Source organism: Drosophila ficusphila, unplaced genomic scaffold, assembly GCF_018152265.1.
Source record: "Drosophila ficusphila isolate 14025-0441.05 unplaced genomic scaffold, ASM1815226v1 contig_791, whole genome shotgun sequence".
Lineage (NCBI taxonomy): Eukaryota > Metazoa > Arthropoda > Insecta > Diptera > Drosophilidae > Drosophila > Drosophila ficusphila.
In genome coordinates, this window is record NW_025064737.1 from 14848533 (window position 1) to 14860872 (window position 12340).

The following is a 12340-nucleotide window of genomic DNA, read 5'->3' on the forward strand; positions in this document are numbered from 1 at the left end:
TTCGTTTCGAGGTTGTGTGTGTCTAGGTGAAAACGTGTGACTGAGTGTGATTGAAAGTGCAGATAAAAATCAGTGGGTTAGGAAAAGTAATAATTTCCATATCTAATCAAAAACTATTTCATTTACAAACAACATCCATGGTATTAGGAAATATTTACAAAGCAAATATCATCCATTTCTAATTAATTACAGAAATATATAAATTTAGTTATTTACATGAATTCTTACAAAAATATATAAATTTAGTTATTAATATGAATTCTCGATACCAATTGAAATGATACAAATAATGTTTACAAATTTAGGATTCTCTTGAAGTTTTAAACAACTACTACGAAATCCCATTACTATAACTTTATAGTTCGAATAATTCTTTTATAAGAAAACTTCCGATAAATGGTATAATCTTTTGTTTATTTTTAACTAAATTTCAATTGGAAACCAGTAGTTATTTATCTTCAATAATATTTTTATTGGAAACACTATAGTTCAATAATCAGTGAAAGGGTAAAAGTGTTTTGTGTCCCAAAAAGGATAGTCTCATCCAATTCAGTCACCACAAATGAACAGTACCATTAACAATACGCTTACCCGAACTAACTGCTACTCCAAATTAAATATTTGACTAATTTGATTTCCAAACCCATAATTAACTCAAAACCAAAACCAAATCAAAATCCATTCACAGCACCCGCGGTCGAGGCGATTGAAATCCACCGCGACAAGCCGAGCGTGCTGATCACCTCGCCCGGTTCGCCGGACATCCATACGAGTGCTTCCGGACCGGGATCGGTGTCGGGATCGGGATCCGGATCCGGATCAGGATCGGGAATCCGGCAACGTGGCGGCGTCGGGCAGACGCAGCGCCTGGGACCAAGCCACAGCACCCACAGCCACAGCAGCAGCGGGAGTGGCAGCGGCAGCGGCAGCAGCACCAGCAGCGTCCACGCCCCCCACTCCCAGTCGCACGGCCCCGCCCACGGTCACGCCCACGCGTCCGCGTCCGCTTCCGGTACCGCCCCCGGCGGCCTGCACGGCACAACGACGGCGGGCCACCATCACCACCATTACCACCCGCATCCGCACCAGCACCCGCACCAGCATCCGCTCCAACACCACCAGGCTCCGCCCGCCGCCGCCCACCTGCCGGGCCACCACGGGGTGGGCGGTGGCATCGGTATCGGCATCGGAATGGGCAGTGGCTCAGGCACCACCACGCAGCCAATCCCCATCGAGGGCCGCCTGCAGCTGAAGCTCGGCTACGACCAGAACACCCTGCAGCTGATCGTGACCCTGGTCTGCGCCACCGGCCTCTCCCTCCGACAGAGCGGAGCGGGCCGCAATCCCTATGCAAAAGTGAGTAAAACTAAGTAATAATAATATTAGTAATATGTACGTAGTATCAATGAAACAACAATTGGCTTTTCAAAAGTAAAGTTCAAAATTGTAATACCGAACAATTTTTAAATTTATATTTATATTAATTCGACTTTTTTTTATAATTCGAAGTTTTTAAAAAGTTATTATTGTTTAAAAAATCAAATCAAATAAACAGTAGAACAGTATCAATAATATTTGAAATGATTTCCGGTTTTATTTTAGTTTTTATACTGCTTTAGAATTATTGTAGAGCATTAGGAGTTTTTTATTGACTAAACGCTGATTATTTTTCAGGTGTTCCTTCTGCCCGATCGGAGCCACAAATCAAAACGGCGAACGAAGACGGTGGGCACCACCTGCGAACCCCGTTGGGGTCAGACCTTTGTTTACTCAGGTCTGAGACGCTGTGATCTCAATGGCCGATTGCTGGAGGTGAGTTCTCTCAATAAATAAATTCAAATGAATTCAATCAATTTAATAACATATTTTAACCACCCAGGTGACGCTGTGGGATTATGTGCGGTACGGGGCCAACGACTTCATCGGCGAGGTGGTAATCGATCTGGCGCACCACATCCTGGACGACGAGGCCGAGTGGTACCAGCTGCAGCCCCACCAGGACACCTCCTATCTCGTATGTGTGGGCCGCGGCTCTTTAAGTTCGTTCATTTGGTTTCCATTTTGCGTTCGTTCGTTTCCGTTTCCGGGTTGTTATGAACAGGTGTTGGTAAACACTCAAGAACGATGGAAACATACAGAGTTCAGGTTCACGAACGAAGTTTTGGCGAGCGAAAAACTTAACACAAAACTGGTTGAAGAGAAATGGAAAATGTTATCGTTTAATTATGTTTTATTTTCTCCTTTGTTTGTTTGTAACGCTTAATGTTTAGGTTGTTCTGGCAGTCACTTTTACAAAATGTGTCTGTTTTAATAAGAAAATTGTTCAGTAACATCTCAAACTTGATAAACATTTGTGAATGTGAAATCCAGAACCGACCTGGTAATACCCTTTACCCACTATCCACCCCCCGCAGCAGCTGCCCGGTTTGAAACAAAATTATTAACTCAGCATTGTCATAATCTGTTTATTTTTTCGTTGGTTTTTGTCGTGCACCCGCCAATACATCACCATAAATAAAAAATCAAAAACACCCAACCACCATAACCAACAAAAACAACAACAACACGTGCGTTTCGTTCCGTTAACCATACAACCAACAACATTGCGACGCTAAATTTATGACAACAACCATGAAAACAACCATAACAACAACAACAACGAAACCAACAACGAAAACAGTTACGTGACGATTGCAGCGATGTGGACGGCCTGATACTGACACCGACCGATCATTTATCACCGCCGAGCACCATGTCGCGTCTGAGCGACTCGGACACGACGTCCGACTGCGACATCGATGGAATGACGCCCGGGGCCAGCATCTCGTCGATGGGCAGCTCAGCGAGTCCGCCGCCCTTGCTAGAGGTAACATCATCAACAACAACAACAACAATAACAGCCACCACAGCAAACAACTTCAGAAAATAAACAACTTGAACAACAAGCAAAAAAACAGCCAACAACCAGCCTCTGAACAACAAACATTAGAGCAACATTACACTCAGGGCACACACAAAGAAACAGGAGCCAACGTGAATTGAATCGAATTTATTATTTTACACACATGTATATAGTACACGCAGAGAAATGGGAAGGACTTCATCCCAAAAAGCCAGAACAACTGACAGCAACAAGAGTGAGGAGACCAGAGACACTAACACCCGCATACATTAGACTTCAATCGCAGCTTGCCACTTCCAGTGGCACTCAGCCTCACGCACACACAGATACATGCGAACATTACCGCCCACCCTGCCCCACCCACTCACACGCACACACATACATGTGCCCACAAAGCATTCGACGCTGCCACCAAAATAAAAATAATACTTGATGTGCATATACTCTTGCTTACTGATTTACTGAATAATAGAAAAAAATTTGGATGAAAATGTTATTACCAGAAATGTAAAATGGATTCGTCTATGATTAACTGTGAAGTTAACTACATGTCAGTATTTATAGCAATATATCTAACCACCAAAAGATTAAAAATCAGCTACGTAAAAGGCCTTAAGATGAGAGATTAGATTGCAATAATAAAAATTAAATAGTAATGAACCATTAATACAAAATTACATTGCATTTAAAATACTAAAATTTGGTATAAAAGCAAGAGTATACACAAGTCGGTGCGTCGGAACAGTTTTTGGTGCTCTGCATAGTGTGCTTACTTGGGTTCCCATAGTTTGTTATCTCTCTCTGTCTCTATGTGTGTGTGCTTTTTCTAACTGTAACTCACATATCACATGCCATGAGCAGCATCAGCGTAAGCATCATCACCACCATCAGCCTGGCAACTCGTTGGCGAATAAAAAGAAAGAATAACTCACACATGGCCATCGTGCATCGAATGTGCTCCATCCGAGGACTCCATTGCGGTTCCAGTTCCTGTTTCTGTCAGTTATCAGTTCTCAGTATTCAGTATTCAGTATTCAGTTCGCATGCCACAAACAATCGAAAACCGAAACACTAATACACACACACGCGCAGACACCAACACAATCGCACACAGTCTAACTGGTTCATGGTCAGGGACAGAATCGGACAGAAGCCGACTGTTCATGTTTTTGGCCAAAAAAAAAAAAGAAGAAAAAAATCAAAAAAAAAGAAAACAGGACATGACACCTCCCAGCAATTGTACAAAGTATTTTGGTTATCATGATGTTTTTTGTTTCGTTTGAAACCTTTATTCAACTAATTGGTGTCGTTGTTTGGTTGTGCGTGTGTTAAATTTTTCTCTCTCTAATCTCTCTCTCGATCTACTGCCACTCTCTCTCTCTCTTCGAAGTCTAAACTGTCGTTCTACTAACTCTCTCTCTGTACTAAAAACCCGAACGAATTCAAGTCTCACTTGGTCGCGTCTTTTCAGCTAACGATAACTATAACTATTGCATTTAAGATGGAAGTTAATCTAGTCTAAGTCTAATAAGCCGAATGTTTTAAGTTAAGAATCCGTGTAAACCTAAACTTGAGAACACATACTGTCGCAGGCTCTTTCTAAGCCCAACTATCTATCTCTGTCATAAGCTCCAAGATCCACGATCGAACAGCCATTTATGATCACATGAAAACCGCTTTGCATGCCGTTGTAGAGAACCGCTTTTGCCCATATATAGTATATCCATCACTTAGCACCTGAGATTTGCCCGTCCTGCTTTCCTTTGTGGCTTCACCTCGTAGCTTTAAGTGTGTAGCATTGCGTATACTTGATGTGAGTTGAGTCGATCGAACACAGACCCTGAAAACCCACCATACCCTGAGATACTCCCACACAAACACAATGTAAGAGGCCAATATCCAAGCGCAATATTTGTTATCCCACACATTAAAACACCTTTACACTATTCTCCAGACTCTCTCCATTTCCATTTTGATCATATGTAAATTTCTCTATTGTCTACTCCTTCTTTTTCTCTCGATTCCAACCTCTCACTGAAACCCCCGAAAAAAAACCTGTTGCAAAACCCTTTCGTCCCGCTCCACCCCAAAAAAATAACCCCACTGAACACGACGATCCAGCTCGATCTAAACGAGCGGCGGTCCCGACGTGACATGTCGCCCCAGGGCCGCAAACGGGTGGCCGGGATGGTGGCCCGCGACTACCGCACTGTATCTGGCATTGGACAAAGTTACCACAATCAGGTTTGCACCAAGCTAAATTAACGAACCACCCAACAAAGTGGCCAAAATTATGGCAAAACCAACAGAACAGTACAGACAACGAAAACACTTCAAGCGAAGAACATCTTCGGGGTAGAGTTATCCTGTTAGGATTGAAAATCTATTCAGAGGATTTACTATAGCTAAAAGTACTATACCCAAATCTTTCACAAATGATTAGATGTCATTTAAAGAAACTTCCATAGTAACCAATCAATATCTTCGTTCTAATATCTAGCTGCATTTATCTGAAACGGCATAAAAAACTTATTAGCTTAAATGAAATGAAATCCAAGGGTCACTTCATTGACTCACCAAATGATCAGACCAAAACATATTTTGACCATTCTCCACCCCACAAGTTTAGCTAGTCTAGTTAGACCGAAACCACTGCCAACTTACTGCACTTTCAGTTCAGAGTTTATGCTTATCTTTTATCTAACCTAACCGATTAACCCACTAATAATATTCTAATTAACCGCGTGCGGTTCTTAATGTATTTTGATTGATTTCGTTTCGAAAGTGTATTCTTATCCAATTTGTTTGGCTCTATATCTTGCTCTCTTAACTCTTAACTCTTAACTCAGTACCTACGTATTATATATCTATGAACTTACTTGTATTAATGTTCCAGTAGAAGTTGCAGTACCAGTTAACCAAAGACACAAAATACACCCAGACACAAAAGACCAAGCACACTGTTAATGCCTGACAACTACTCAAAAAACCACTCGACCACCCAGAACCACTCACATTCTCTAGTCAGTAAGCCTCAATCCGAATGTTTGTCAGAATCCCCGGTTCCCCGGTGCGCGGGGTTCAAAAGAAACATCGGTCGAAGGGTGCACCACTAAAACACCACTCTACTTTCCATGCCACCACTCAACCTGATGCACCACAATATCACAGGCCTCTGCCACCGGCTACTATCGTCGCGGAGGTGGTAATGGTGTCGGCTCCTCCATCGGTCCCGGTGGCATGAGCCTCAGCCAGCGGAGCCACTCGGCGGCACCCAGCGACGGTTACCACAGCAGCAGCGGCGGCGGCGGAGTGGGCGGAGTGCCCTCCGGCGGTTCAGCCTACGGCTACAGGAGCACCAGTCCAAGGCGGGGCTCCCTTTCGCCACCGGACGACCGCTACATAGACTATCCAGTGCTTCCAGTTCACGGATCGCCCAACACCCCATCGGTCTACCAGGGACCGGGTGGTGCAACCACTGCGGCGGCGGCGGCTGCCTCGCAGCAGCAGCGATTCCAGTCGCGCTCGGCCACAGCCACGCCCACAGGATCCCCCAAGAAAAGGCAACTGCCACAGGTAACCCATTAAAACATTATAAGCCTTATAGAGTTAACCAAGAAAAGGTGAAATGTGGTTTTGAAAGGAGCCGTTTATTAATTAATTAATGATCAAATGTTGATCACTTAAAGATACCAATAAAGATAGAAACAATAACTTACAAAAACTTGAATCTTTAAACTGATATTTCAAACTTATTAATTTATTGTTTATTTTATAGGTGCCGCAAACCTCTCGGAGTGCCATGTTGAGGGACCGCCTCGGGCAGGACTTCGACGAGCGGTTGGCCTCCGGCGGTCGCTTTGGACGGCACCGCACACGGCAGCCGCACCACCAGGCAACGTACCGCAGCACCGGAATGGGCGGCTGGGAGCGCCACTACACGGGACTGTCCGACAGCGACCTGCACTCGATGGACGCCAGGATGCGGCCGCGACACTCGCTCTCTCCGGACAAGGACTTCATGGGCGAGTTTGGAGACTCGGACATGGAGTCGGTGGTCAGCGTGACCTCGAGCGCCTTCTCCACGCAGTCGGAGCGACCGCGCACCTCTCGCGGACTCAGGTAAGTGGCCGGCGGGCTGAGGAGAGGATGAGGGAGAAGGAGGAGGAGGAGGAAGGAGTGCCAGTCGAGCCCAAGCCATTAGCCATTAGCTAAATAAGCCAAGCTACGCTGCCAAAATTACGCTGAAATTCCGCTCTGGGCCACACGCCAATTGGCCTCCCTTTACACTAACTTTCTGAGTAGTAGCTGCGAGCAAAATCCAAAATTTCCCTGAATTAGGCTCTAAATTAGACTCCGGTATTCGATCTCGATCAGAATCAGAATCGGCGCGCTTACCGCCCAACTCTCTCTTTATAACACACACACACACACAGCAGTATCTCGCTCACACAGATACACCGACACCTTGATACGCACACTGAAAACGAAAACGAAAAACGATAGCGAAAACATAAAGTTTCTTTTCTGCATTTACTTTTTGCGTTTGCCAAACCAACCGACAAAACCAAACCGCTCAAATAAAATAAAATAAAATCAAATCTCTATGAAAATCTCAACAACAATCAACAACGCCGCTCTCGTCGCGCGTACTCTCTTTGTGTTTGTGTTTGAATGCTTCTCTCGCGTGCTGTGCTCACCACACGCTTACACGCCAACCACTCACCACAAAACTCAACAACACATAACAACTCACCACGAACTTCGCTAAAAACACTTGACAATGCCACCACAATGTGTCAACTCACCTCGAACCAAACGCTGACCTCGGACGTTGTTCGTTCTCTTCCCCCTCGAATGTGCCTGGTTATTTGTTCAACAACAACCCACCATACACTCAAATCTCACCACACACCGAGTCCTGTCTATTTTGAATAACCTCACGCTCATGGGGAACTGTATGTGGCATAAAAATCGCATATTATCCCCTTCCCCAACACTTTGCATGCCCCTGAATCACAAACAAAAAATGTTTCTTCACCACAAACCACCCGAACCACCGCTACCAACCGTTACCACCCGATACCACCCGTTACCGTTGCCCGCAATAACCGTTAGCTTCCCCCGCAACTGGCGCAATCTCTTTGGCGTCCGCAACAGTTTCCTCAGCGGATCCGGAGGCGAACCGATCACCGGATTGCGACTACATCACTCGGAACCGGGAAGAGCGAACACCATCGAGGTGGACGACTGCGACTATCTGCCGGCAGGTGGCGCCCAACAATTGGTGTTGCTGGAACAGTTGGAGCAACTGCAGCAGTTGGCCGCTCTGGCGGCAGCCGATTCCCCACCCATTTCCGCGGGGATAGGAATGGTGGCGCCACCGCATCAAGTGCTGGTCACCGATGCCAATAGCGGCCAGTTGGTGGAGCAGTTCTACGTGGAGCCCGGCACAATGGCCGAGGAAATGATGATGGAGCCAATCGATCCACTCGATCCCCATGCGCATTTGCATCCACATTCCGCCTTCTACTCGCCATTGCCCCATTTACCATTCGATATCGACATCTATCCACCACCACGACGGTCCAACGGACAGAAACCGAACGTACAAGCCACCGCTGCTGCTGCCGCTGCCGCTGCCTATCCGCTGCCGCTGCTGCCGAGCTTTGAGCAATTCAAGCGCATTACCACGCCCATCACGAATCTCTTCCGCAGCTCCTCGCCCTCCGGCGTCCATGCCCACGACCACGCCACCGCGGCGCCCAGCTCGCTGGTGGGTTATGTCCGTGATCATCAGGATAAGAGCTGCAGCCACTGCCAAAACGGAAGTCAGCCGGTGGTGCTGTCCACGCACCACACCCTGCACCTAACCACCGCCGGTCTGGCGATTGGTGCCTGCCAGGATCCGTGTTGCCTAGCGGATGCCCATCCGCATCCGCAGCACCAGCCCATGGGTTATCCGTATGGCGGAGGACCAGGTGGTGAGCCACCCTCAACGGATCCCGCGATGTGCGGCGAGTGTGTGGATCAGCACTTCTTGGGCGGTTTAACGGGGCCGCAGTTGAACTTGGGTGTGGTGCCCACCTACCATGTGCACACGCCCACGCCGAATGCTCATCGAAGGGCCAGGGGTCAAATGGCAACGCCTGCACCACCGCCCACTCAGTCGGTGCTTCGCCTGTCGCGACAGCTAAGTGAGGATGCACTGGTGGCAGCGGTTCCCATTTCAGAGGCCAAGGCTCAACCCACTTCGATACTGAAGAAACCGAAGCTGGAGCGAAGACGACTCTTCCACGAGGGTCAATCGAGGTCGCTGGACTACGATGATCTCCACACGAAGAGCTGGGGACGTCGACGTATTCGGTACGAGGATGAGGTGATGCCCTCATCGGCGGATTATCCCTATCCGCATCCGAATCCTTATGCCCACTCACCCACTTCGGCGATGTCGCGACGCTACGGATCGGAAACGAATATCCGGCAATCGTATATGGGCGCCAATGTGGATGCCAACCATCCGTTGAGTCACTCGCATTTCCTGGTAACCGATGACAAGATAGTGACCATCACCTATGACTCGGATGTGGGCTGGACGCGAAGGGGAGTGGCACCCTCGCTATTCCGGGGAGCTCATCGCCAGCGGGGATTGGCGGATCCCAGGAACCACATGTCGCTGGACTTGCAGCGAACCAGCCAGCAAAAGTTGTACGGACCAGCGGCTCCTTATCTCAAGCGGCGCAGGAATCTGCCGCATCCGCCAAGTGCGCAGAATGCCCACAATTTCTCACCAATGGAACCGGGTTCGGGTCTGGGATCGGGAATGGACTTGAATGCTGCGGCAGCGGGAATGGAGCAGGGCAACGGAATGGGTAGCGGTGGTGCACACAACACTACCGGTGCCAGTACACACAATAGCAACCACCACACCACCAATCACCACAATAGCCAAGCGAGTAGTGTTAGTGTTAGCCAAAGTCACAATCAACAACTACAACAACAACAACAATCAGTTAGGCAAAAAGGGAAAGAAGGCACCACCGCCATTAGCGGATCGATGATGGCATCGGAGCAGCTGACGAAATCTAGTAGTGGGAGCGGTGGTGCAACATCTGCTGCCGCTGCTGGGCATCTTGTCGTCGGTGGTACTAATGCTAATAATGCTTCTTCTTCCTCTTTTGCAAATCCCCAACCACCACCACAACAACAACAACAACTTCATGGATCACCCAACAATAACAACAAACGTGCCCTATCATCAACACCACAACAAAACACAACAAACACCATAAACAATGACGCCAACAACCTGACGCTTGACGCCACACAACAACAACAATTACAATCACAACAACAACAACAACCACCACCAAATACATGCACAAATCTGATCACAAATTCAACAACAACATTAACAACAACAACAACCACAACATCGTCGAATGCAACGAATGCGGCGACAACGACAACCGCAACAACAACAACAACAAATGCTACAACAACTGCCACAAATCCAACAACAACGAATAACACGAACGAACCAAACGCAACAACAACGAACGCGGATGCGGACGCCGACGCGGATGCTCCGCTGGACGCCATCGACTGGGATGCGATCGATGCAATGTTGGACGACGATTTCAGCGAGTACGATAAGGACAAAAACGGAGCCGACGAAGCGGGTGGCTCCAAATCAGCAGAGGGTGGTGCCGAAGATAAAGTCGGTGAGTAAATCGAGGCTTATCCCATCCAAAGATAAATCAATTCATTTTAAGCACTAGTCATAACAACATTTTGTGAAAACTATGGATTATAAAAAGTCCAGAGGGTTATATTCTAGTATTACGAATAAATTTATTAATATTGTTGCTATCAATTCCAAATTATTGATATTTTCAATATGCTACCTAAAAAGGTTTTCAATCCAAAAATTAAGAAGTGGTTAATAAATGTAATTATCAAAATATAGTTTTTAAAAAACACAATGGGAATATTGAGATACATAAAGTTATGAAAATGTCACTGTATTAAGTATTATACTTTGGAAATGTGACCAGTGACTATTTTGAGAATCCGTTTTTTCGGCTTAGTAACATGTTTTGTACGCTCCACAGATGGCAGCCTCTCGGACACCGCCAACGATCGGAAGAAGGGCGGCGTCGACCAGGAGCGATCCCCCAAAGGGGGCAGCGGAATGGGCAAGAAGTCGAACTCGACCTCGCAGCTTTCGGCCACAGGTAGGTTCACTTTGTTCCGTTCTCTGTTTGCGCTCGTTTAACGTTTCTCGTTCCGTTGCCTTGTGTTGCTCAGTCAGCCAGTCAATCAATCAATCAATCAGTCAGTTAATCAGCCAGTTGATCATTCGCTCAGTTTAACAATTATTCGTAGGTTCAGTCCGGAAATTGAAAAGCCGGCAGGAGCATCCTTATTATTTTGCTTTGCCATTCGATTTTGCGTTGCCCGACTAACCAGTAATCAGTAACCTCATTGCCATAACATTGCTAACCCAACTAACCCGTATATATACTATATATACCATATAATGTAAGACTAAGAAAACTAAAACTGTGTAAAATGCCGTACTCGAAGGTCGTAAAAGACGTATGGGCTTTGGAAAGAAGGGTAAGAACTCGTTCACGGTGCACCGCAGCGAAGAAGTGCTGCCCGGCGATATCACGCGGGAGCTGCGCAGCGGCGGCGGCGGTGGCGGCTTGGGCGTTAGCCTCGGCGGTGCCGGTGGCGCCGGTGGTTCAGGTGGTGCCGGCGGTGGCGGCGGCGGCCTATCACGCGGCTCGTCCTCGGAGGCGGACGCCATCGAGCAGTTCTTCGGCGATGGCGCCGGCGGGGAAAGGTGCGCACAAGTCCAAAAACTTTCTACTTCACAAAAAAAAAAAAAAAAACAAAAAAATATCTCTTCTCTCTCTCTCTCTAAACTCTTAACTAAACTACTACTCTACTCTCTATGCTATGCTATCAGTTTTTTCTTCGGTTTATTATCGTTTTGTGACTTTCTTTTTGGTTTTGAGTTGCCTTTTGGAGAAAGAAGAAAATCAACTGTGAGACGAGTGAAGAAAACGCCGGTTAGGCTGTCAATTGAGATGATAAACATTAGTCGGCTCATCAGTAAAGCGTAAAAAAGTATTACAAATTTAAATCGTAAAAAGTAGGAAAAACCAGTAACAGTAACCAGTAAATCGGTAACAGAATCCCCTCCCGCAAAACAATCCCCGTTCAGCACACAGGATGTTAGTCCTTCAAATCCTTAGATGTAAGAGCTTTTCATTCACTTTGCTCTCCGAATTTTCGCGCGCTTTTTGCCAAAGCTTCTCTGCCAAAGCTCTCTCTTTCAAACTTTCTTCGCAGGCATGGCCAAAAGTAAAAGTAACTTAAATCGTAACCGAACCACCTGCCTTTTCCCCCTCCGTTTAACTTGATTTA

General features: G+C 46.7%; 1 protein-coding gene across 7 annotated transcripts in view; it reads left to right on the plus strand.

Moving 5' to 3' along the window:
* Positions 1-12340, plus strand: part of LOC108087138 (regulating synaptic membrane exocytosis protein 2) — a 46159-nt gene that overhangs the window by 25644 nt on the left and 8175 nt on the right. For 2 of the 7 annotated variants that reach the window (XM_017184340.2, XM_017184341.2), the window contains exons 11-20: positions 689-1356; positions 1675-1812; positions 1880-2014; positions 2681-2866; positions 5024-5146; positions 6074-6478; positions 6681-7024; positions 10547-10626; positions 11017-11139; positions 11492-11753. In XM_017184340.2, coding sequence (XP_017039829.1) covers positions 689-1356; positions 1675-1812; positions 1880-2014; positions 2681-2866; positions 5024-5146; positions 6074-6478; positions 6681-7024; positions 10547-10626; positions 11017-11139; positions 11492-11753 — 2464 coding nt within the window. Of the gene's footprint in view, positions 1-688; positions 1357-1674; positions 1813-1879; positions 2015-2680; positions 2867-5023; positions 5147-6073; positions 6479-6680; positions 7025-8020; positions 10627-11016; positions 11140-11491; positions 11754-12340 lie in introns of all 7 variants that reach the window. The other 5 variants (XM_017184339.2, XM_043209070.1, XM_017184344.2 and 2 more) reach the window with 4 other exon arrangements.